This window comes from Cetorhinus maximus, chromosome 1 (genome assembly GCF_964194155.1).
Source record: "Cetorhinus maximus chromosome 1, sCetMax3.hap1.1, whole genome shotgun sequence".
NCBI classification, from domain to species: domain Eukaryota; kingdom Metazoa; phylum Chordata; class Chondrichthyes; order Lamniformes; family Cetorhinidae; genus Cetorhinus; species Cetorhinus maximus.
In genome coordinates, this window is record NC_135879.1 from 223,484,237 (window position 1) to 223,510,673 (window position 26,437).

The 26,437-nt window shown below is 40.2% G+C and overlaps 1 protein-coding gene across 1 annotated transcript; it reads right to left on the reverse strand.

Moving 5' to 3' along the window:
* Positions 1-4,480: 4,480 nt before the first annotated feature.
* On the reverse strand, positions 4,481-15,658 carry nitr10a (novel immune-type receptor 10a). Its single transcript, XM_078539672.1, has 6 exons — positions 15,513-15,658; positions 10,639-10,875; positions 9,681-9,995; positions 9,286-9,452; positions 6,764-6,878; positions 4,481-4,509 (listed from the first exon to the last, which is right to left on the reverse strand). Exons 2-6 carry the CDS (start codon positions 10,676-10,678, stop codon positions 4,481-4,483), a joined length of 666 nt encoding a protein of 221 aa, XP_078395798.1. The 5' UTR covers positions 10,679-10,875; positions 15,513-15,658.
* Positions 15,659-26,437: the final 10,779 nt, after the last annotated feature.

A 26,437-nucleotide genomic window follows, 5' to 3' on the forward strand; every position in this document is an offset into this window, starting at 1 on the left:
GATTTCTTTCCCTCATTGCTGGCTCCAAGCACTGAGGCCAACTGCAGTATCAAAAAGGAGCACAGTCTAGCAGTTAATTCGAGGACAGTTAGGTTAGCATCTGTGGTTGGGAAAATTTTCAAATCTTTAATTAAAGGTTACGAAATGACTAACTATCTAGAAAACACAAGCAGCCAACACAGATTTCAGAAAGGAAGATCATATTTGTCAAACCAGATAGAGTTCTTTGAGGAGGTGACAGATATGGTGATTTGGGGAAACACAGTGGACATGGTGTACATGGACTTTCAGAAAGCCTCTAATAAGAAGGCACACAGGAGAAACCTTGAGAAGATTAAAGGGTATGAAGCTAGGGAGGATAGCAAATTGAATTCAAAGCTTGTTAGAAAGAAGGAAACAGATAATAAGAGTTAAGAACAGTCCCTTAGAGCATTTGGAGTAGTTAACATCGGGCAGCTTCTTAGATATTACCAAAAGCTCCTGACTTCAACAACCTACCTGACTATTTTCTTAAGTTGAAATAAACAGTGTGAAACCTTACTGTCCTGCTCGAACCTCAGTGGAGCTTCTTCCCATCCACCACTAAAAGAGCACACTTCTTTCATTGTAAATTTATCCATTTCCACCATATGTCCAGGTATTTGTCTTTGACATATTTATGTCTGTTTTTATTACTTGAAAAGTAGACTTCACAAACACACTCCTTTCTAGTATCCTGGACTCCTTCCCATACTAAACTCCAACTTGTCTAACACTCTGCTAAGCACAAATTGTCTAAGTCCCACTCATCCATCAACTATGTCTTTGATGACCTCCATTGACTCTGTATCTTCCAATGCACTGAATTCAAAATTGTTGTCTTCATTTAAAAATTCCCTGTAGAACTTCTGTAATCTCTTCCAGCCCTACACCTATTTTGCATCCTGCTACACTCTGACTTTGGGTTCCTGTACATCACCCTCCCCAGCATTGTTACTTGGTGGCAGTTGTCTAGGTCCCATTTTAGGAATTTCCTCTCTAAATCTCTTTGCCTTGCTACTTCCCTACACACCCTTAAAAGCTTCCTCAAAATCTATCTGTTTGGCTGAACATGTAATCACCTAATCATTTAATTATCACCCAGTGAAGAACCTTGGACATTTTATGATATTAAAGGCACTGTACAAATTAAGGTTGTTATTGGGATGTTCTGCTTTGTATGACTCATTACTAAGTAATTGCAAAACCTAACATATATTGCTGCACCTGTAGCTCATCTATGCAACACTAAGAACATTCTTGCATGATATCCATTGGCATGGTTCTTTCCTTCGTTGAGGTAGAGTACTTACTTGTTAATGGTATCTGTTTGATGGTCTTCTAAACTCTTCAGCTATTGGTCTAAATAAATAATGAATAAAGAATTATGTTGATGCATGAAGAAGCAATTCTTTTTCTTGAATATATTATAATTTTGTAACTGACATTGGGCATTAATATGTCACCTGCCTACAAAAGAAATAAGCGAAATTGCAAAACAACTGCGATTCATAGTAAGACAGGCATACTAAAGAAAAGTTGTCAGATGAATTTGGGGGCTGACTTATTTCATGTATTTTAAATACTTATGTCACAACTTAGTAAGTGGCTTTCTGAAAACTGGATGACTTATTGGTACAGGTCTATCCCTGAAATACTTAAATAGGAACAAATTGCTTTACATAAAGCATAATTGCTAAATATTTACTGTGCATTTCAGATATTGTTCACATTCCAGGGTTGAATTTTAGTTAAATGAATATTTCTGAAGTGAATTATATCTGTTTACTTAATACAAAACAATTGGAAAATACATTTAAAACTAAACTGATCGCCATTTATATGAATCCTATAATACCTGCCCCACAACTGTGCTTAAATTGGTTAGTATATGTTAAAAATTGCTGGTGCACTAATAAGTATGATTTATGTTTAAATAGAACAAATATTAAACAGTATCCATACTATTGAGTAAATTTGGGTGTGGCCTGAATTATGGTTTCAGTTTTTCAAAATGTGACCTCAAATAAAGGAATAATGTTCTTAATCTAAATGTAAATTGGAAAAGCATTGTTCTGGTCTTCAACTGGTATTTTTGCAAATCTATTAGCAAAAATAATATTTATCTTGCATTTTATTTTTTTTGTTAATGGGCCACATATCTTCTGGCCTCTGCCAAGGCTATTCTTTAATGCACTGTTAAAATAATTCCTACAGCAGTTTAGCAATGGCATATGTATGGAACAAATAAAGCTCAATTGGCCTATCAAGCCTATATTTGTATAAACTATCTATTATGAACTCCTTCTGATTAATTTGACTGCCTGAGGGAACATTTTGGACAAATATAACCTGATCCCCAAAGACAATCAGCCAAAAAATTCCCGAACATTTATCCATTCTAACATCTCCCTAATGCAGTCATGATCTACCATCTTATTTAGGAACCTCATTCTCTGCTCTTGACCTCAGCAATATACCCCATGGAGTATTTGATTGTTTTAATCTATACTTATCCTTATAACCTTTAACTCAATTCTCAACTAGGTATGGCTGAATCCACAATCTCCCCCTCCTTGAAGGCAGATGCATTCCCTCCACATTTTTGTATATTAAAGAATGCAGAAACTCAAAACTTGATAGAATTTAACGATTATTAAAAAGTGTTTCCTTCCAAATAAAATATTATGAACTAAGTGATGTTCAAAGGGTTAGGTAATTTGCGCGAGTGAACAGAGTGAAAAATTGCATGGCTATAATTGTGCACCTGGCTATCTTTGACCTTTACCGTGCTGTCATACGAAGCATTCATCATTTATTAGCAAGAATAAAAATCTGGAACACATTATGGATAGACAGGTCCAAATATGATTTCATACAAAAAACTGAGTTTAATATATAAAATTATGAATATTTGGGACTAAGCAATATTATTGTGCTTTATTTGTGCATTTCTACTGACATCACTAGAAAGAGTTTGATTTGGTTACTGATATTAACAGAAACTCCAAGATTAAGTTCAGCCATACAACTGATATTCTGTGATCAACCTTTTTAATAGAGAGACTATAAAATATTGAACACTTCTTCAAAAAAGCAGAATAAGTATATGGCTAAAAATGGCATTGAACGTTACATAGCCTGAGAAAATCAGATACCCCATGAAATACCATTGTGTACCCTAAGGGATGGATTGAGGGAAGGATTCCAATGGTGTATGTGGAAAGCAGTTGGCAAGAATGGAGCAATGGAGTTGTAAGAATAGATGAAAATTTGTTTGATTTTCTTTGGAATAGACAGCAGAATGTATCATGTTCCCTCCAAGGATTAAATGGACAAGGTTGGATGTGGTTTGTGGAATGACTGATTAACCAAATGTTTTTTTTCCTGTGCATTCTTGTGACCTTAAAATAAATCTAAAGCTAGGAAGGAACAATTACCTTCTTGCAGGGTTCAGACTATGCTATCCTCTTCAGTTGGATCTATCTGCAATAGTGTCACTTCCCTGCCCTTTCTCCATACGTATCCTTTTATATTTTTCCTTCCAGAATACATATCCAACTGCCTTTTGAATTATTGTTTTTGACTCTGCCTGACCATCAGCATTGGCAAAGCATTTCTCGTTCTAATAATCTGATGTATGAAAACATTTTCTTTAGTTTTTCTCTTTGGTCATGATAATCCTGAGTTGCCAATCCTAGGTTGCCAATTCGCTAGCCACTGATGTTAATGTTATAAATGCTGCGACAGATGCTCTAGTTGTGATTAAAAGCATAGGGGAAATTGGGGAAAGGTTGAGGCACATGTATAAGGACCAGTTTCCACCTGTGTAGAGGGGAAACTGTGTGGAAGGAAAAAGTAATCTGTACTTATGTTATAGTCGGTTTTGTGAAGAAGCCTATGTTGAAGACAGACTGGTTCCAGCTTCTTCCTTTGCTAGATACCTGCTCAGTGAAGGAACAACTGAAAGCAATTTTTCATTTTTAATTCCTTTGAGATATTTACAATAATAAAAATCTCTATTAGATTCTCCCTAAACCTTGTCAGATCCAGTTAAAAAGATGTAAATTTAAATCTTACATCATAAATGTAGCCTTCCGTTACGAGTACCATTCTAATGAATCATCATTATAACCTCTTAGTGCTTTTGCTATTCTTCCTATAATTGGACGCCCAAAGCTGCTGAGACTCCAAACTATAGCCTAATCAATGTCTTATCATTTCCTTGTTTTAATATGCAATGCCCTTTTATATAAAATCTAGCAATTCAATTTGCCATCTCGACATTTGAAGATCTCTTTCTTTCTCCCCTCTGTTAAAAGTCTCACAGGTATTGTCCTTTGTACTAAAATGTGCTACTTCACATTGCAGTAGTAGAAAGTCGGATCTTTTTTATTTAACGGGGCATTTGAAACTAATCTTTTAAGATTCCTTTTTAAATCAATGTGGTATACAGGAACTCCTATAACTGTAAACCAAGTGAGACAGTCTCTGTAACAAAAAGAAGAAATATGAAAATTATCAGCAAGCCAGGCATATATGTGGAGAAAGGAAGAGAGTTAACATTTCAGGCCAATCATCTCTCATCAGACATTCTCTGTCCTTAGCTCTGTAGTAATGTTAATTTGAAATTTATTTATTCATTCATGGGATTTTGACATCACGGCCAGACAAGGATTTATTGCCCATCCCCAATTGCTTTTGAGAAGGTGGCTATGAGCTGCCTTCTTGAGCTTCTGCTATCCACATGATGAAAGTGCTTTAGGAATGGATGCCCAAGATTTTGACTCAGTGCTGATGAAGGAAGTTGATCAATTTCCAAGTCAAGATGGTGTGGGACTTGGAGGGGAATTTGCAGGTGGTGGCATTCCAATGTCCCTGCTGTCCTTAACCTTCTACTCAGTAGTGGTCGAAAGGCACGGTTGAAGAAACATCAGTGAGTTGCTGCAGTGAATCTCATAGATGATACACACTGCTGCTACATTGCACTGATGGTGGAGGGAGTGAATGTGGTGGCTGGGGTGGCTGGGGTGCCAATCAAGTGGGCTGTGCATGCTTTCCCCATTCCTGTATATTTATCCTGTTGAAAGTGCCACATGTTAGGCTTTTCTGCAAAGTTCAATCTCATGGGATGAAAGAAGCAGTAGCAACATGGATATAAAACTGGCTAAGGGGCAGAAAACAGAGAGCTCTGGTGAATGGCTGTTTCTCAGACATGAGGAAGTATACTGTGGAATCCCCAAGGGAAAGTACTGTTTCTGATATACATTGATGACTTGGACTAGAGGGTACTGGGCACAATTTCAAAATTTATAGTGACTTGAACCTTTGGAAGTGTAGTAATCAATGAGGAAGATGGTAATAGGCTTCAAGAGGACATTAGACAGCCTGGTGGAATGGGCAGACATATGGCAGATGTAGAAAAGTGTAAAATGAAATTTTTGGTAGGAAGAATGAGGAGAGACATTGCAAGCTAGATGGAACAATTTTAAAAGGGGTACAAGAAAAGAGAGACCTTGGAGCATTTGTGCATAAATTTCTGAAGATTGCAGGACAGATTAACAATAAAAAGCAAATGGGATCCTAGACTTTATAAATTCAGGCAAAGAGTAGAAAAGCTAGAAATTTGCGCAAAACCTATATAAAACAAGATTTTAGCTTGAGCTGCAGTACTGTGTCCAATTCTGGGCACTTTAGGAAGGAAGTGAAGGCTTTGGCAAGGGTGCAGAAGAAGTTCACTAGAATGGTTCCAGGGATGAGATACTGCAGTTATGTGGATTAACTAGGATTGTTCTCCTTGAAACAGAGAAGATTCAGAGGGGATCTTATAGAGTTTTTAAAATCATAGGGGGTTTAGAGACAGTAAATAAAGAGAAACTGATTCCAATCCTGAAGAGTTGATAACCAGAGGGCACACATTTAAGGTGATTGGTACAAAAAGAAACTGAGATGACACGAGTAAAAATTTTCTTACAAAACAAATGGTTAGGATTTAGAATGCACTACCTGATAGGGTGATGGATACAGATTCAATAGTAGCATTCTAAAGGGGATTGGATAAATATGTGAAGGAGAAAAAAAAATGTAGGGCTGTGCGGAAAGAACAAGGGAGTGGGATTAACTGTATTGGTCTCCAAAAGAGCTGATGCAGGGCGGTTGCGCCGAATGGCCTCTTTCCGTGCTCTGATTGTATGAATGATCTGCCTCTGCCCTCCTTATCCTTTCTGAACCTTGTTGAGGTCCTGCACCATTAGCTTTGGCCCTTCACCTAAACTTATCAGTTTGAAGAATTACATATTCCTTCCCAGGCAATGACTCTTGACTTTCAATTCAATTTTAGCTCAGATGAGCTAAATGAAGAATTCCACTCTATGCTTTGGCAACCGCCACATGGATGGAATATGTTATGCAGCCATTTTACACAGCCATTTCCCCACAACCCCTTTGTCTATTTAACAACAAAGCGTCAAAGTGATGCACTTTGAGAGATTTCTGAGGGATGTGACAAGCTGCTACCTCAATGAAAGTCTCTCTGTCCCCTTTCAAACCTAAATGCCTTTTTTTTTACCGAATCAAATGTGATACCGACCTCTTTCCAAATTGGTGCTTGCAGCGTCTCCTGCGGGGCCCTGGAAAACAGAAGCAGATCAGGTTGTGTGCCTATGCAACCAGACTGATTTAGCACGCGGAATTTTAAGTTTCCGAATTAAATTTAAAAAAAAAAGAATAATGTGAAGCAACGTACTTCTGCAAAAAACGACGGAGACGAGAATCAGTGCGAGCAGCAGCAGAAAGGCTGCACCAGCCAAAGGAGCCAAGATGATTATGTGGCAGGACATTTCATCTTTGTTGATCACCAAAGTAAAAAAAACACAGGAAATGTATGTAAAAACAACAAATAATTTGTAATGTGAATGTCAAGGCAAATGTGTCGAAAATTTACACGAGCCTAATTCAACTATTCTTTGTTGAGTGAAAAAAAAAGTATTTCAATAAACAGAATACTAATTGGGAGAGAATTGTCCAATTTAATATTTAACATTTAAAAAGATAATAAAATCTACAGCGCAGAGAACTTGCCCAAATATACACCGTTTGAAACCCTATAAAATAGCAAGTTAGAAGCAGAATTTATGCCATAAAGAGATTTTGGCAATGAGTGAAAATCTCGGGATCAGTGATGTAACTCCAGATGTTAAATCAACCGAAAGCAGCAAATCTAGCAGGAAGATCTCCTGCTTTAAGAACATAGGAGACAGGAGCAGGAATAGGCCATTCAGCCCTTTGAGCCCGCTTCGCTATTCGATGAGATCATGGCTGATCTACTTCAACACCATTTTCTTGCACCATCCCGTAGCCCTTGGTGCTTTTAATATGTAGAAATCTATCAATCCCAGTTTTGAACGACTGAGCCTTCACAACCGTCTGAGGGCAGAGAATTACTCTTATCCTGGTAAAGCAACAGCTGTTGACCATATAGCAGAGGGGCCTTTGTAATAGTCTCCTACACCATGTAGAAACTTCATAACCCCCTCCCCACCAATTACCTAACTGTGTTATTGCAACTGGGCTTCTATATTTAAAATCGCTCCGATTAAACCTTTAACTGAGTGCTTATGTCAGACAGGGTTGGTTGAGGTTTTCGACCAGTTTGGGGTTGAACTAAAAGCAAAATACTGCGGGTGCTGGAAATCTGAAATGAAAACAAAAAATGCTGGAAAAACTCAGCAGGTCTGACAGCATCTGCGGAGAGAGAAACAGAGTTAACGTTTCGAGTCTTCTTCAGAGCGGGTTACTGTCAGATCAGCGGAAAGACATTCACCCGAGACCTAAAACTTTGGTCCATTTGTGTTAGGGGATGGCAATGCTCACCCCTCTCAGGTGCAGCTCAACGTTATGTTGCTTTGCAGCAGGGCAAGGTGGTCGCTGTAATATTCGGACGCTGTTGTGTTTTATTATTTGGAACCCTTCTTTGCTGAAAGTTGCCGGGGTGGGGGGGAAGTTTCCAAAAGACCAGGAGCCGAGATACGCGGTCATACTGAGAAGGGGGAATCTTTTACTGTCAGTCCCTGAATTTCCATCGCCTCACTCGGTTGGAATTAGCCCTCCTGGTCCCATCCCGGAAGAAAGGGTTGAAATTCCGCTAAGGTCTACTTTGAGCGCAGCTAAGCCACAGGTGTTAGCGACGAAGTTTAGCGACCAGGCTGTTTTGGCAGGTCGCCGTAGGCTGTCACTTCTTGTGCACAGGGACCCCGCTAGCAAAGCCCAAACTTAAAATGATTTGCGGCTGTTTTGGGGAAATCATTTACCCCTTTAACTTAAACTTAACTTAAACTTAAACCCCTTAACTTATCTTAAACTCAGACGCGGATAAAACTTCTTACACAGGAAGCTTATTCAAGTTTTAACTAAATAAATGCAATCCTCAATAAACATATAAAGGCAGGCTAATAGCCCAAACCTTCTTCACTCCATGCCCATCCACATTGGGTGACATGGTAAACCCATCTGTCTACACCACCGTCACCAGCGAAATACACACCAATATTCCCTCTAATATTGATGCTAACGTGGGGTTAAGAATGACCTTCCAAACAGCAACATGGTGAATGGGTTTGTGAACATTTCCACTAGACGGTGCGTCTAAAGCCACAGAGGGGTTGCGGGATGAAGGCAGCTAGAGTTGGGAAGAGGGATTTGAGATACTAGGAGAAAGAAGGTTAAAGGAGATTGAATGGCGTCAAAGAAGTATACATGTTTGATGGGATGACGGGAAAGAAGGCAAGTTCCTCTAGTTGAGAAGTCGGTGTAGAAGACCAAGCGAATCAAGGAGGCAGCTCACCACCACCTTCTCAAGGGCAATTAGGGATGGGCAATAAATGCTGGCCCAGCCAGCGAAGCCCACATCCCGTGAATGATTTTTAAAAAATATCACAGAGTGACGCGGGGACTGGGTGAAATGTCTTTCTTCGGGCATTATTGAGAATTAATGCTTTGTCACAGAGACGTCGATCGTCGTATATTTTAAATATAAATGGATTTTTAAAAAACGAAACAGAAGATACAGGGAGATGTGGAGAGTGAGGCAGTGGAATTAATGTTGGACTGTTCTGGGAAGGAACGATGATGGCCCGAATGGCCCCCTCCTTTAAGTTCTAGGGTTCCAACAATCGACATAAGAATCTTCAAAATGACAACTCGGGTGGCTTGAGACCTAACAACAATCTTGCAATGTCTGAACCATGGTAACCGTTACACGAATCTTGCCTCTGGAGGTGATTTAACATTAGTTTCCACGGCCCGGAGATCCGGTGTGAATAAGTCTTGTTGTGTACCTCTTTCAGTCGAGCGGTATGGGGTCGTTTCTGTGTTCTCCGGTGTGTTTAATGTCGTTTTCGGCGTGGTGGTCGTCGGCTTCGGTGTGGTTTTAATCTCTGCATTTATTCAATAGGTAAAATTTAGGGGGGGGGGGAAAGACATAGATTTAACAATGTGATATATAGTGAAAAATAAATATAGGTCGAGTTAAAGTATTAAAACATAGAAACTCATCCAAAATATTCAATGAGTGCATGAAATATCAATTTAATAAATTAAAAGTAACCCTGGTTTTATTCAGCAATGACATTCCCCCCACCCCCACCGGGCCCCACTTTACTGACCTTCCAGGTAGTATTCTTGGGTTGTCCCAAACTGCATGACCATGCTCTTTATCATGAAACAGTAGTACTTCCCCGAGTCTCCCTTTGCGAAATTATTGACCGTCAGGGAGACTTTTTTGAATGATTTTTGAGCAATGTATTTGTTGCTATGTGGAGGTTTTCGTTTACCCAAGCCAGACACATACAGCAAGAATTCCGGCTTCGCATTTTCTCCGTGCAGGAACCAATATACTCCCTCTTCTGCCAACAGTGAGCAGTCTATGGTAATGTTATTCCCATTCTTGACCATTTTTCTCGATGCCTGGAGAGCGGTGGCTGTAAAGCAAAGACAAGTAATATCAGCGTGTCCTCACGTGCGATTTCTGGACGAGAACAGTTAGCCCATCATAGTCACTTAAGGCACAGGAGGAGGCCATCGGGACCATGCCTGATCAACGGGAGATATAGGGGCTCTGAACCTGAAGCACTGTCATATCAATTGCTACATAGTTGATGTAAACGGACTGTCTTTTTACAGTTGCTCTGTTCAAAGGGTCAGTGTTGAAAAAGCCGTACCCACAAAACTTATCAACGAATTTTCCGGCGAGTGCAATTAAATGATAGAAAACAGCAGAAGGCCAATTCGACTCTCTGAAAGGACTATCCGATTAATCCCACTTTCCCTCTATTACCCGCAGAGCCTCCAATTGTTCCTATTTCAGGTTTTGCTTCGCAACAAAGGTTCGGGGAAATCAGCCGAGAGGTTTCTTTTTATTAAAAACAGATCGCTAACTCGAATGAATTCTCCAATTGCATTAAAGCCGTGAATCGATGCAAAGATAACTGTTGGTAAAGTTGCAGTTTTGTTTAACCCGCCCGCCTCCCGTCAGTCAGAACTGGATGTATTTCCCTTTTCCAAATAGCCGAATTATCTTAATCTGTATGAGCCGAATGAAATAAAGCAAATTACTCATCTTACTTGTCAGTTGGATGAGGAGGAGGAATCCAAGAAGCTTCATGTTGCTGCACTTGCTATAAGCCGCTGTTTACCAACCCGAGGAGCGGATTCCTTTGCTGGCAGCAGCCGGTCTCTGCGCTGCCTCAGGACGTGAGGTCACTGCCTCAGTAGGCGTATATACCTTTTCTAACGAGATCCTCCATGAACATTCATGTCGAGTGAGTTTTAGTCCGCCATCCTCCAGCACTACGAGACCTGCTGGATTTCAAACGCCAGCCTCGTTTGCTCGTTTTATACGTGTAACGGTTACGCCAACTTTACTGATCTACCATAGATATTTCTGTCATAAATAACAACAAAGAAAAAGTGGGGGGGTGGGGAAACACATTGGGCAAACGCTAAATCGACGCTTGTATTAATAATAAACAAATGTGTGCAAATCTAAATTCACTAATATACAATTGGTGTACACAAGGGAATTGGAACAACCAAAATACTTCAGAAAACCTTACATGAGCTGACTATGCACCTGTGAGCCGTTTACCACTTAAAATTAGGTATTGTTTGAATTATATTATTTGAATGGGGTATTGCCTGAATTACATTATTTGAATGGGGTATTGCCTGAATTACATTATTCGAATGGGGTATTGCCTGAATTACATTATTCGAATGGGGTATTGCCTGAATTACATTATTCGAATGGGGTATTGCCTGAATTACATTATTCGAATGGGGTATTGCCTGAATTACATTATTCGAATGGGGTATTGCCTGAATTACATTATTCGAATGGGGTATTGCCTGAATTACATTATTCGAATGGGATATTGTCTGAATTACATTATTCGAATGGGGTATTGCCTGAATTACATTATTCGAATGGGATATTGTCTGAATTACATTATTCGAATGGGGTATTGTCTGAATTACATTATTCGAATGGGGTATTGTCTGAATTACATTATTCGAATGGGGTATTGTCTGAATTACATTATTCGAATGGGGTATTGTCTGAATTACATTATTTGAATGGGGTATTGTCTGAATTACATTATTTGAATGGGGTATTGTCTGAATTACATTATTCGAATGGGGTATTGTCTGAACGGTATCTCATTTGATGTTTGTTTGGGTGATAGCTCGTGTTTGCATCAACGCTCTTACACAAATTCAGTTGAATCGACATGTGGTTGTTTTAATACTTCGGCATTTCCTTAAATGGAGATTTACTGGTAATTTCCGGAATGAGCTCTCATGACTTACGGAAAACCGGAAATCAATACACGGCAGATGATTGCAGCGACGTTCATTGGTGTTGCATTTTTTTAAATTAAATAGTAAGATTTGATATTTCTGTTTCTTAAGATCAAGCTGCCGATTTAACAACTAACCAAGCATCGAGCAAATGAGAAATTGTTCACCATCAAGCTGAGACCATTCAAACCAACATGTGGCACATGATAAAGTTACAATACTGTGGATAAAGTTACAATGTTGTGGATAAAGTTACAATACTGTGGATAAAGTTACAATACTGTGGATAAAGTTACAATACTGTGGATAAAGTTACAATATTGTGGAAATATGAGGGTCGCCACATGTACGCAAAGTCCATCACATTGGTTTGCTTTCATCGTTTTACTTGCCACAGAGCGAGTGCAGCGAAGGTTCACTAAATCAATAAGATAAAAGCAAAAAACTGCGGATGCTGGAAATCCAAAACAAAAACAAAAACAAAAATACCTGGAAAAACTCAGCAGGTCTGGCAGCATCTGCGGAGAGGAACACAGTTAACGTTTCGAGTCCGAATGACCCTTCAACAGAACAAGGGTCATTCGGACTCGAAAGGTTAACTGTGTTCCTTTCCGCAAATGCTGCCAGACCTGTTGAGTTTTTCCAGGTATTTTTGTTTTTGTTTTTTTTTACACTAAATCAATACCTGGGATGGAGGGATTGTCCGATGAGGGAAGATTAAATAGACTGGGCTTTTAATATCTGGAGTTTAGAAGAATGGGAGGTGATTTCATTCAAACATACAAAACTCTTACAGGGCCGGACAGGGTAGGTGCGGGAAGGGTGGTTCCCTTGGCTGGAGGGTGGGGTTTCAAGAACCAGTGGACACAGTCTCAGAATAAGGGGTAGGCCATTTAGGACTGAGATGAGGAGCAATTTCTTCACTCAGAGGGTGGTGAATCTTTGGAATTCTCTACCCCAGGGGGGCTGTGGGGGCTCAGTCACTGAGCATGTTGACAACTGAGATCGATAGGTTTCTATATATTAAAAACATCAAGGAATACGGGATAGTGCAGGAAAATGGTGTTGAAATAAAAGATTAGCCATGATCTCATTGAATGGCAGAGTGAGTTCGAAGGGCTGAATGGCCTACTCCTGCTCCTATTTCTTATGTTTAAGAGGCTAGTCACACTCCCTAATAGTTGTCAATAATATGTAGAAAGGCTTCACATTTAATTGTGAAATGTAATTAAAGGTGTGTATCCAAATTTGTATAACCCAGTTTCCAGGGTTCCATGAATCTTCCGAGGTGCGTTTTATGTTGCTCTTTTGGTTCATGCCCATCCCAAGAACAAGGGCAGAAGAGCAAAATTTGTATTAATTTTATATGAGAATTCAACCTATTTACTAATTCCTCAAATGTCCCCAATAAGACGCTTAACTCTTGTAAGGCACACGGACTAACTGCAGCCCCTTCATTTATGCCATTGATGTCTGCAGATCTCCAGTTGAGAGATACTAGGATCAATCACTTCACTTTCTTCATTGATCCCCAGCAAGAAATGCTGTCAGGAAGCAGGGTTATCCATAATACAACTGGGTGTACTCCATTAAAACTCTTGGCACATTCCACATTTTCTTGTGGCCGACCAGAAACTACTTGTTAAAGGTCTAAAGCTGTGGCCCTTGGCAAAAAGATTGCTCTGATTGTATTTAACCAATGGATTTAGTCATTGTTAAGACTTCAGAATTCACCATAAAAACAACCATCCTTTTATAAGGTTGGCATCGTTTGTAACCTCTTCATATTCTGTTTTGCTTAGTTCCTGCTCTCCGATTTTAAATCTTTATTCATCGATTCCACATTTTCTTTAATTTGCCTAAAACAAATTGTTGTGTCAGTTTTAAATTTCCTTCTTCCAATATCTGCTACAAGGCTGAATCTCATTGCCTTACTCGCATCAGATTGCCCCTCAGCCTCCGAGCTTTTCATCATTTCAGACACACTCCGCAATGTTATATCAAGACTGATCTCTCCGCTGCTCAATAAGCAATTTTGCCCTAACTCCCCGATTTCCACTCAATTTCAAAGTTATTGGTATCTTTCATTTCTCTGATTCTCATAATATTCATAGCGGATCTACAATGATATTACTGGTGGTAAATTGCACTTAACGGTTTCTAATGATTTAATGTCATGTAAAATATATTGTATTGTTCTATCATGATGGGAGTTTGGCCCTTCATACACATTTACACACTTATAACCCTGTCCCAATAGGCGTGAAGGCACTCCCTTGAGGAAACCCCACCCCTCTCGTTCTGCTGCTGAAATTCTTATGCACACCTTGATCACTTCAAAGCTGTTTTGTATCCGATACTCCTCTTGATGGTCTTCATAAACTGCTAGTCATCCAGAGCTTGTAACCCACGTTCTTAACCTTATGAAAGGCCAAACCCTCATTGTCTTATGTTTATTTTTCTTGTGGCCGACCAGAAACTACTTTCAGATCCTAATCCTAATGTTAAAATACCTCTATGGCTATACCTGCTCATTATCCTCTAGCTCCATGTTCCTTGTTGTACCCTCTGCCTCTTCCTGGTTCTTTATCTTGCGATCCCTAGTTCCTTCAGCCTCCCCCTCCACAAGCATCCCTACCTTGCCACCCCATGTCCTACTTTGAAAAGGCCCTTATTTTGATTCCCCCCACCCCGCCCCCCCAAACCTATCTTCCCTTTTTCCTGTCAGCTACATGACCATTCTTTGTCCGCCATCTTGTGAGATGACAAAATGTCTCTACAGATGAGAAGCAAAATATAGGAAGTGCAGTTGTTGAACTGGACGCTAATTGTTGACGGAAACTTTCTCATTAGACTGTCAGTTACTTATCAATTCCCAGCTCCTCGCCCTGGGCAAAGCATTCTTCATCAGGGATAGTAGAAACCAACAGGAAATGACGGATTTGACGTCTATTTATTTTTTTTTTAAAAGACGCTCCTTGTATATTGATTGGTAAGTTTCCTGTCTGTTTAAACGTATTTGAATTTCAGATAACCAGGTTCAAATGGGACAGAGACTTTGCGTGGTACTTTGAGGTGTGACATGGTGTGATTTCATTTCAGGCTCTTCCTTTTACTCTGCCCATCTATAGTGGTTTCCAATTATTCATTGGTGCTATATATAGTTGAATTATTCCAGACAAAATTGTCTCATGTAACCAAACAGCCCTTCTCTCAATTTATTTTATTTTCATATTCTGTCTATTTTTGTTCTCTCTAAAGACCTTACTGCTGTAAAAAGCCAACGTCCTTTATCCTGGCTCTAATGCGCGTTCTGTAATATGAAAACATTTTTACAGTGTCACTATTATAATTATCTCTTCATGAAGCTGCTTACGGTTTTACTTCCTGTTTCTTAACATACATTGAACACAATTCGAAAAAAAAAGCGTTGCCTCTAAGAGTAATAAAGATTGCAACAACCTCCTATTTTCTCTCCATTTCACGTTAAGCAGAATTCCTATTTAATGCTCGTTGCAGGCCAACAATGTCACTTATTGATGACCTTTGTAAATTTTTCACTTGCATTTCTGACAATAGGTGAGTTATAATATTCGCTTTTTCTCTTTGTTATAACTGTGCAATTGCTAGATAAATACCTTTCACGTTGCGAAGGTCTACCTCACATATACATTAAGGGCATTCTTCCGGGTTGACTCCTCATAACGGATTTCACTTCGATCATTGGTATAGTGGAATTCGGTGATGGTAATGAATAAAACGGGTTCCCTTCCTTCTCTCCAGAAACTCCAATTCCACAACCAGGAACTGAAGCTTTACGTGAAATCTGGCTCTAAAATGTGTCATAGGTATGAGAAAACTAGAATTAGAATCATAGGATGACACTGCAGGGACGGAGGCCATTCGGCCCATTGTATCTGTTCCGGCCCTTTGAAAGAGCTATCTAATTAGTCCCGCTCTTTCCCCCATAAAATTCCCGCCATTCGATATAATTTTTGAGGAAACGGTAAACAAGAATATTAGACATTTTAAAAAAAAATTGTGTAGAGAAGTCGAGAGTCCCGAGTTCCTCTGAACGAAAATGCCCCAAAGTTTCACTTTCTCTCGGCTGCGGTGCTGTGGCGGGAAACCCGCCATAAATAAGAAATGACAGGACATTCCCTCCGTTTAGCTCGGACCTCTTTGGGATTTACAATCTCCTCAATAATTACTGCAGCCCTCCTAGAAACCTAATGCATAAAGTCTACTCCAGACCTGATGCTTAGGTTATAATCGTATAAGATCCTGCTCTTGACAGCGTGGCAAAAAATGGACCTTAATAAAAGTGACTCTAATAGGGCTTCTATAGCAGCTAATGTGGCAGTCACCAAAATAACGTGCAACATTCGCACGCTTGATGACAATGATACTTGTTGTCTATTGGCAATCGTCTTCGCGGCGGAAACAAACTTTTCTGTTTACCAGCTCGGTTGGGTGTAAAAGGCACGAAGCAGAAAGCCAGCGAGCGCACGAGGCGATCTCGGTGCTGAATTTCCCCTCCGGATTGTAACTGTTTCCTGTTGAAGCTGCGAGTCTGCAGCAAGTAGAACAACGTCAACGCCCGCAACTAGTAACCTGCACACACTTCAATGTTCCTAGTGGCCCCGATTAACAAATTGACAGCAACGTGGTGCATCAACCAGTAATTTGCTTGGTAGGTTTTCTGCTCATATGCCAAGACCCAGGAATATTTAAAATGGGGGCAGCCTAAATGTAAAACGAACAATTTCTACTTTTGACCTCGCTCAGTGTATCTGCAATGTGACCTTACTTGTGGAATCCATGTTCAGGTGATAATGCGCTCCTTCCAGTGATATTTGTAATTTTGTAAATCGGTAATTGGCGTGTCCAGCCACATGATAAAATCTTTCCTGGAGTGGCAGGACTCATTGGAGCACCAGAGAACCAAGAGATAGACTGTCAGCGTTTAGAAAAATGTTTGCTTTGAGGCTAATGTTTTCTCGCAGTTCCTCAAATTCTATTGAATAGGAATGGAATAGGTAGTTAGTACACGAGATAAGCAAAACGCACACACACAAGTCGTGTTCCAGTTCTTTTTCGCAAAATAGTATGTTTCACTCTGTAATCATCAAAGACTCCAGCTATCCTCACTCAGAAACATAAAATACCTTTTGTAATCGGAATGCCATCCAACATTTCTGAAGAGGTTACAATTGAACTGAATGAGCTATTGCAAATGAGTATCACACCGGTATAGCACTAGTATTGACCCGGCTGTTGGAAATTATTCTGTATTTCACAACTTTGGGTTCCCATTGCATGAGTACAATAACCAATCATATCGGTCACAGGCAGGTCACTGGAGTGCAGGAGGGTTCGTTTTAAACATTAAAAGAACAATTGTTTGGCTATAATGTCCCCCCACCCTCCCCCCATACAACTGGCTGCCCGTGGAGATTATGACAACAGCTAACTTTATATTTGGAAGATGTCTTTTTCATTTATTTTTTGTAACATATCAAGCCTATTAAACTGTGGAAATTACAATGAAACATTTGTAACATTTTTTGCAATTTTTTTTTACCTTGCAGCACAATTGTGCTAAAATGTAAACTTCCTTGCAGTTACTATTATTTGTAGATTGTGGAAATAAAGGAACTTATAGAGCAGTTAACAAAGAAAGCATGCAGGTTTGAAACCAGTAACCATTGAAGCACCTTTTCCTCAGTCTTCCTAGAAAGCTTGAATGGATCTCCAGCAGCATAGTTCACTCTGGTGATTCATTCTCCTGGCCAATGTCCTTAAATTTTCATGGGCTATGTCTCTTGACCAGAATACATTCTCCAATCCACATTCTGTCTGGTAGCTAACAGAAAAACAACCATTTTCCCCTTGCTGACTGCAACAGTTGCTGTCCCTGTCTCTCTATTCAGGACTCTGTCTCTCTGTCCTATGTTTCTCAATCAGTATGTCTGCCCAAGGCCAGGCCAGCTGCACCTGCCTTTGTGTTCTGGTGTGAAAATTAACACTTGCATTTCAACAGAACTTGACTAGCATCCTCAGTCCCCATGGTAACCAGGTCACATCAGTTTATTGCCGGGCAGACATACCAGGAGGTCACATGTTCCTTTTTTAAACCTTGAATTAAAAGAGACAATTTAAAACATAACCATCTTGTACAATCTTGCATTTTTAACACCTGATCACTAAAATATGAAAAGATTATTACTGTGGTAACATTTGTTTTGACAATACTACCAACATTTAACATTGTTAGCACTCTAACCATTAACTTACTATATACAGTACAAGTAATAATCTCCCACTTTGTCACATTTCATCATTAAACAGTGTGTCTTGGCAGCACAATCTCATGTGACAATTAAGATTTAAAGTTCAGCAATTCCAACTCTCCAGCGAATGAAAGTTCATTTTGCTATTAGTGGCTTCACTTTTCATCCTTCATCTGTAGCAAGTCTTATTTCTCATTTCGCACAGTTTTTTTTAGCTTTCCCGGGTGCTGGGTTACAAAATGTTTCACTTGGTCAGTTTAACTTTGTCAAGAATGTCATTGATTTCTGACAATCCCTCTGGATTCAGAAACTTCCTTTGTTCTTCTTTAACACTATTCATCTGATTGTCATAAGGTGTCAACCTTTCAACACAGTCTTTAAACTGCCCCATTCATCTTTTACTTCCTAATCTCCATTCTCTTTCATGGATCCAAGTTCGTTAAGGTCCAAGTTCATAAAGAAAAACCCAACCAGCCATACAATTGAATTGTCCCCCTCCTGTTTAAATGCAGGATACTGTTCATTTCCATGATTTAAACTTTCAGTATTCTTTTCCAGGAGATGCAGATTTAACACTGCATCCTTTTTTGCAAGCAGTTCATTCTTCTGCTTTAAGAATTTCATGAAGGTTATGTTGTTGACCAGATAATAAATCTTGGTACTCTATTTTTTAGTCAGTTCATGAATTATTTGTTTCTTTGTTTTCCCACCCAGCACATGCCTTGTCCAATTCTTTTCCAACAAGGGCAACAGTGTCATCATTTTGAAGTTTTAATTTGCGGCCAAGAACACAAATCCCTCCTCATAGCGCCATGGTATCAATGTTACTTATAGTCTCAGTTCAAAGCATTGCATTCCTTTGTTCCATCATTTGGAGTGCTGCTGTTATAAGTTTTGACATCTGTTGCTCAGGTTCAGTCTGTAGGTTCAATTCAGACAGCTTCAATTCATCAGAACAGAAAGTGTTGGAAAAATTCAGCAGGACTGGCAGCATATGTGAAGGGAAAAATAGAATTAAGGTTTCAAGCCCAATATGACTTCTTTAGAACTCAGTTCCAAAGAAAGGTCATGTTGGACTCAAAATCTTAATCTTGTTTCTCTCTCTACAGATGCTGCCAGATCTGCTGAGTTTTCCAGCACTTTCTGTATTGGTTTTAGATCTCCCGAATCCACAATATTTTGCTTCAATTCATTTCTAGCTGCTCTTAACCTTTTGTTGTCAGTCTGATGCTCCAAAGTCTTTATAACATCAGCAGCTCTGAGTTTTTCACTCTTTGGGCACATCTTCAGTTGAAACATTAATTTCCCCAGCAGGATTACAGAATGCTACGTATTGCCGATGTAATTTGATTTCAGTTTTTCTGTTTTCAACAACTTCACTGGGCTTTTCGGGAACCACTGAAAAAGGTAACACCATAAATCCAGCCAGGTCATTTCCTAATATAAAATCAACACCTTTAATAGGTAACTTAGACACAATGTCCACAACTATAACACTGGAGATGAAACCATATTTTAAATTAACTTTATGCAATGGAGTGGTCAAACAGCCCCCATTAATACCCTGTATCAATACATTTTTATATAGTGAACTTTCTGGAGGGAAATCCCCCTCATTTGCCACCATTAATGATTGAGCTCTCTAAGAATATAGCTCTGTTTGCCTGCTTTACCAGACAAAAATATTTCACAAACAAAAACAAAAATTGCTGGAAAAACTCAGCAGGTCTGACAGCATCTGTGGAGAGGAAGACAGAGTTAACATTTCGAGTCCATATGACTCTTCATCAGAACTGCAGCTCCTCCTTAGTGATCCACCCACCTCGGAATTGGTGGACCTCATGTCCCTGTGCAAGTTCATAGGGACAAAGGCCAGTAGCCCCCATTAAGGTGTGCACATCCCTTTAAGGAGACCAAGTTACTTACCCCGAACACAATCATTAGTACCCGCCTCAAGTATTTGCTCCTATAATCACAAGCCTTTGCCCATTGGATGACCTTCAGCTTGTTGCTTTCCCAATTTATACTGCTGATTTTATACCTGTTTCAGATCTCAATAATTTGCTGCTGTGCACTTGCCTCCTCCAACCTACCGAGTTGCAGATACAGCACGTGACCTGTGTGTGGTCAGGAAAGAGCTATTGCAAGTGCAAAATTGCTTATAATTGCTGTCCTGACTGCTACAATTTGCTTGTCATCTCAGTCAAAGGAGTCTCCCACTTCACTCCCAACCTTTTTTTATTCATAAGACCATGAGACATAGGAGCAGAAATTAGGCCATTCGGCCCATCGAGTCTGCTCTGCCATTCAATCATGGCTGATAAGTTTCTCAACCCCATTCTCCTGCCTTCTCCCCGTAACCTTTGATCCCCTTACCAATCAAGAACCTATCTATCTCGGTCTTAAATACATTCAATGACCTGGCCTCCACAGCCTTCTGTGGCAATGAATTCCATAGATTCACCACTCTCTGGCTAAAGAAGTTTCTCCTCGTCTCTGTTCTAAAAGGTCTTCCCTTTACTCTGAGGCTGTGCTCTTGGTCTCTCCTACTAATGGAAACATCTTCCCCACATCCACTCTATCCAGGCCTTTCAGTATTCTGTAAGTTTCAATCAGATCCCCCCTCATCCTTCTAAACTCCATCGAGTATAGACCCAGAGTCCTCAAACGTTCCTCATATATTAAGCCTTTCATTCCTGGGATCATTCTCGTGAACCTCCTCTGGACCCTCTCCAGGGCCAGCACATCCTTCCTGAGATACGGGGCCCAAAATTGCTCACAATATTCTAAATGTGGTCTGACCAGAGCCTTATAAAGCCTCAGCAGCACATCCCTGCTTTTATATTCTAGTCCTCTCGAAATAAATGCCAACATTGCATTTGCCTTCCTAACTACCGACTCAACCTGCAAGTTAACCTTAAGAGAATCCTGGACTAGGACTCCCAAGTCCCTTTGTTCTCCAGACTTCTGAATTCTCTCCCCATTTAGAAAATAGTCTATGCCTCTATTCTTCCTACCAAAGTGCATGACATCACACTCCCCCACATTGTATTCCATCTGCCACTTCTTTGCCCATTCTCCTAACCTGTCCAAATCCTTCTGCAGCCTCCCTGCCTCCTCAATACTACCTGTCCCTCCACCGATCTTTGTATCATCTGCAAACTTAGCCAGGCTGCCCTCAGTTCCTTCATCTAGATCATTAATGTATAAAGTGAAAAGTTGTGGTCCCAACACTGACCCCTGCGGCTGCCATCCTGAGAAGGACCCCCTTATCCCCACTCTCTGCCTCCTGCCAGACAGCCAATCTTATATCCATGCTAGTACCTTGCCTCTAACGCCATGGGCTCTTATCTTACTGAGCAGCCTCCTGTGCGGCACCTTGTCAAAGGCCTTCTGGAAGTCCAAGTAGATAACATCCATTGGCTCTCCTTTGTCTAACCTACTCGTTACCTCCTCAAAGAATTCTAACAGATTTGTCAGGCATGACCTCCCCTTGATGAAACCTTTGCTCGATTTTACCATGCACTTCCAAGTATTCTGAAATCTCATCCTTAATAATGGACTCTAAAATCTTACCAACGACCGAGGTCAGGCTAATCGGCCTGTAATTTCCCGTCTTTTGCCTCACTCCCTTCTTAAACAGGGGGGTTACATTAGCGATTTTCCAGTCCTCTGGGACCCTCCCTAACTCCAGTGATTCCTGAAAGTTCATTCACGGGATGTGGGTGTCACTGGTTGGGCCAGCATTTATTGCCCATCCCTAATTGCCCTTGAGAAGGTGATGGTGAGCTGCATTCTTGAACTGCTGAAGTCCATGTAATGATGCTGTAAGACTTCATGGGATCTTGCACCCAGTGCTGCCACCTTTGATGGGTCTGTTCTGCCAGTGGGACAGGACATATCTAGGGATGGTGATGGAGGAGTCCGGGATGTTGGCTGAAAGATATGGATCTGTGAGTATGACTATGTCAGGCAGTTGCTTGATTAGCCTGAGGGACAGCTCTCCCAATTTTGGTCCAAGTTCCTGGATGTTAGTGAGGTGGACTTTGAAGGGTTACTGGGCTTTTCAAATTCTGCCCAAGATGGTGCAGATGGTTGGTCCTGTTTTATTCTTATTGTTTTTTGTCGTAGTTTTGATACAACTGAGTACTTTGCTAGGCCATTTCAGGAGGCAGTTAAGAGCACTGTTGTGGATCTCGAGTCACATCTATACCAGGCTGGGTAAAAACAGCAGATTTCCTTCCCTAAAGGACATTGGTGATCCAAGTCAGTTTTTATGATAATCTGGCATGGTTACCATGATTGATTTTAACACTTCTTATTCCAGATTTTATCTAATTAACTGAATTTAAATTCCCCAGCTACCATGGTGAGGTCATATCTCTGGATCTTTAGTCCAGGCCTCTAGACTACTAGTCCAGTGATATAATCACTTTATCACCATACTCCAGCATCTAACAACCAAACTTGTGTCCAATTTAAAGAACCTCAGAGGTTGATTTAAGGCCCTGACGGAACTAACATGAGAACATTCTAGTGTGGATGACAGTTAATCTCCATAATCTTATAACTATTTGCATGAAAAGACAGATCAATGCGATGATAATGTATAGTAATACGGGTTATCAGATCAGCTATTGTCTGCATTGCAGCAGGAAGTACCCATTCAAATCCTATTGTCCTTCAGCACTTCAGTTTCCTGTAGAAAAACCCAGAATTTACAACAGCAAACAGGCCATACAACCCAGCCTATGTAGGTGCTTATCATCCACACAAATAGTTGTCCTAATCTTTGTGCCCACCCTAGCTCTAGAATCACAGATTCTTACAGGAAGATGGAAGCCATTTGACCCATCCCGTCTGTATCAGCTCCTAGAGCTTTCCAATGAAGATTCCTTTATTCCTTTAATCTCAATTTCTTCATCTACCTATCTAATCTACTCTTAACATGCCTATGATTCAATCCCTAAGCGCGGTGCCCTTTCCACAGTCTCATACCACCTTGTGTAAAAAGGCTTCTTCGGCTCTGTGCCCTAACTCTGTTATGTTAAATTTTATATTTATGTCTTGCTCTAGACCACTCAATTTCCACAGTTTCCTTCTATCTACTCTGTTTGCTCTTTTCCATTTTTAAAAACACATTTATCAAATCACCCTTTAAACTGTTTTGTTCCAATGAAAACCTCCCCAGGTTCAACCCTAAATTGGTTACTGCATTTCTTACATGACAAGAATGATTATACCTCAAAAGTACTTCACTGGCTGTAAAATGCTTTACGATGTCCTGTGGCTATGAAGGGAACTATAAAAATGCAAGTCTTTTTTAAACAGGTAAGTTACTTTATTTGATTGAACAAAGAACATTTGATGTAAATACAGGAAACTTGAAATAAAAACAGAAAATATTGGAAATATGCAGAGGGCAAGTCCACATCTGTCAGCAGAAAAGAACAGATTAAGGATTGGTGATTCCTTCATCAGGACTCATGAATGAAATATAGGCCAGCATTTCTATCAGGCTGGGAAGACATGACAACACATTTTATTTATATAGCACTCTAAACCAAAACTGGGTCAAAAAGGTAGGTTCTACAGAGTGTCTTAAAGGAGGAACGAACTAGGGGACACAGTTTAAAAATAAGAAGTCTCTCATTTAAGACAGAGATGAGATTAAATTTTTTCTCTTATGAATCTTTGGAATTCTCTTCCCCAGAGATCAGTGGAGGCAGGGTCATTGGATATATTTAAGGCAGAGATAAATAGTTTCTTGACTAACAGAGGAGTCAAAGGGGGCAGGCAGAATGTGGAGTTGAGGCCACAATCAGATCAGCCATGATCTTATTGAATGGCAGAGCAAGCTTGAAGGGCCGAATGGCCTACTCCTGCTCCTAATTCATATGTTCATATGTTCATATGTAAAGTGAGGCAGAGGTAGGGATTGTATTCCAGAATGGTGGGACTATTAAAATCGGGATGCAAAGGAGGGCAGGATTAGAGGAAAGTTCTGGGCCTGGAGGAGATAACAGGGATAGGAAGGGGTGAGGCCATGAAGGGATTTTAAAACAAGGATGAGAATTTTTAAATTAAGACTTCCTTTTACCAGGAGCCAATGTAGGTCAGGGAGCACAGGGGTGATAGGTGAATGGGATTGGGTTCAGACATGGGCAGCAGAGTTTTGGGTGACCTCAAGTTTACAGTGGGTAGAATGTGGGAGACCAGCCTAGAGTGCATTGGAATAATCAAATCTAGAGGTAACAAAGACATGAATGAAGATTTCAGCAAAGGTATGTATTATGTATACAGGGGGCCCCCGGTGACTGAACCAGTATACCAGTGACATGGTATTTGTTTAAACAGGAGAATGGCCAAGAATAGAACAGTAAGGATTATAAATTGAAAGCAAAGGAGCAAGACAAGTCTTTTCATAATGTTATTGGCAATGCGATTTGAAACCCTCATGGAACTTGTTTTGTGTCTAACCTGTTAACACCCACATCTTGTACAAACTGATCTGTTGGGGCTTACCTTGTGTGAGGCCGTGGACAGACAGTATTGCACATGGGTAAATGTCTTTGGAATCGTTCTGGCCAAGTCTGTGCAATGGAAACCCCAAAAGATCGTAGTTGATGATGCAAACCGAAAACTGGTTAAGCACACATTGACGAACGAGAAGCAGCTTCTTGATCACAGTTCCTTTCATGTGGAGCGGATGCAGAATTACAAATGACTGTTAGGTTTGGGATTTAAGGGGGATGTTAGTTCCACCCGGTTCTTTCTCGAGTCAGTGCTCATACAGGATCATGGTACTTCGGTCTGTTTTCCTTCTTCTAATTTTAAATGCGGCACATGGCTGTCTTGCACGCAGCGAAGTCAGAACGAGTCCTTCATGTGCTGGCTCTGATGCTCAAAATTAATTAATTTTCGGGACTTGCATTTGAAAGAGGGAATTTGCATTTCTGTAGTGCCGTTGAGGAGTTTAAGATGTCCCAAAGCCAATGCTGTAATCTAGGGAAATATGGCAGCCAATTTGCACACAGCAAGCTCCCACAAACATTAACTGAGAATCACCACTTGAACTTTTTTTTTAGTGGTGATGCTGGTTGGGACCAGAGCACTGAGGAGAACTCGCCCGTGCTTTAGTGAATACTACCCTAGAGGCCTCGGTTTAACATCTCATCCAAAAATGGGCACTTGCAGCAGTGCAGCAATTGGCACTGCGCTGTCAGCCTTGATGATCAGCTCAAGCCTCTTGAATTAGTCTTGAAACCACAGCCTTCCGAATGAGAGGTGAGAGTGTCATCACTATGACAAAAACTGACAAGCTAACAATGGTTTACATTTCTGACCTTGTGTATATCCACAAATATTGCAGTTTATTTAGCCATTTGCAGTTACTATAAGATGTCTTGAATGGCGGTAATTGCATATCATTGCAAAACTGAATTTCTAAGGACATGCAACTCTAACCAGTGACTGCAGTCGGCCAACCTGCACCCTACATACTTTTCACCACACGAAATCCCACACGCACAGACAAGGCAGCAGGTGTATTCTGCAGTCTGCAAAAGGGAGCTGATTCTGTGCCACCTGCTACTGTGTGCAAAAGAAACACCCAAATATGTATTCACACTTTAACAACTTAATGTTTACTTCCTCCGCACAGACTGCTTCAATAACCATTATAATGTAAATTCCCAATGTCCAAACAATGAACAATACCTTATATTTATAAAGCACCCTTATTGTAATGAAATGTCCTAAGGCACTTCACAGGAATATTATAAAGCCAATTATGACACCGAGTCACACGAGCGCCATGGTCAGATGGCGAAATGCTTGGTCCTATGGTGCAGCAATTAAAATTGGGGATGGGACGCAGGTATCTTGGAGGGCTGTGGGCCAGATGAGTTGTGGTGGATGCGATGTTGAAGAATGGGAAATAGGCGATCTTAGTAATGGTGTGGATATAATAATAAAAAGATAAACCAGGTAAGATAATGAAAAGATGGGGAGAAAGTAGATGTGGCATCGTAAGCACCTTCTTCTCCAATTCTATAAACGAAGTTTAAAAAATTATTTCATTTTCAGGAAGCATTTAATTTCAAAAAGAGTAATGGTAGGGTATATTTCAACATCACTTTGCATTGGCTGAAATGATAAGAAAATCTTCCAGAAAGTCTGGAATTTCCTTGGAACTATTGACATTTCAGAGATACCATTTGTCCTACAATGTCCTGAAACTTGAGACTAAAGATAAACAAGTATCAATC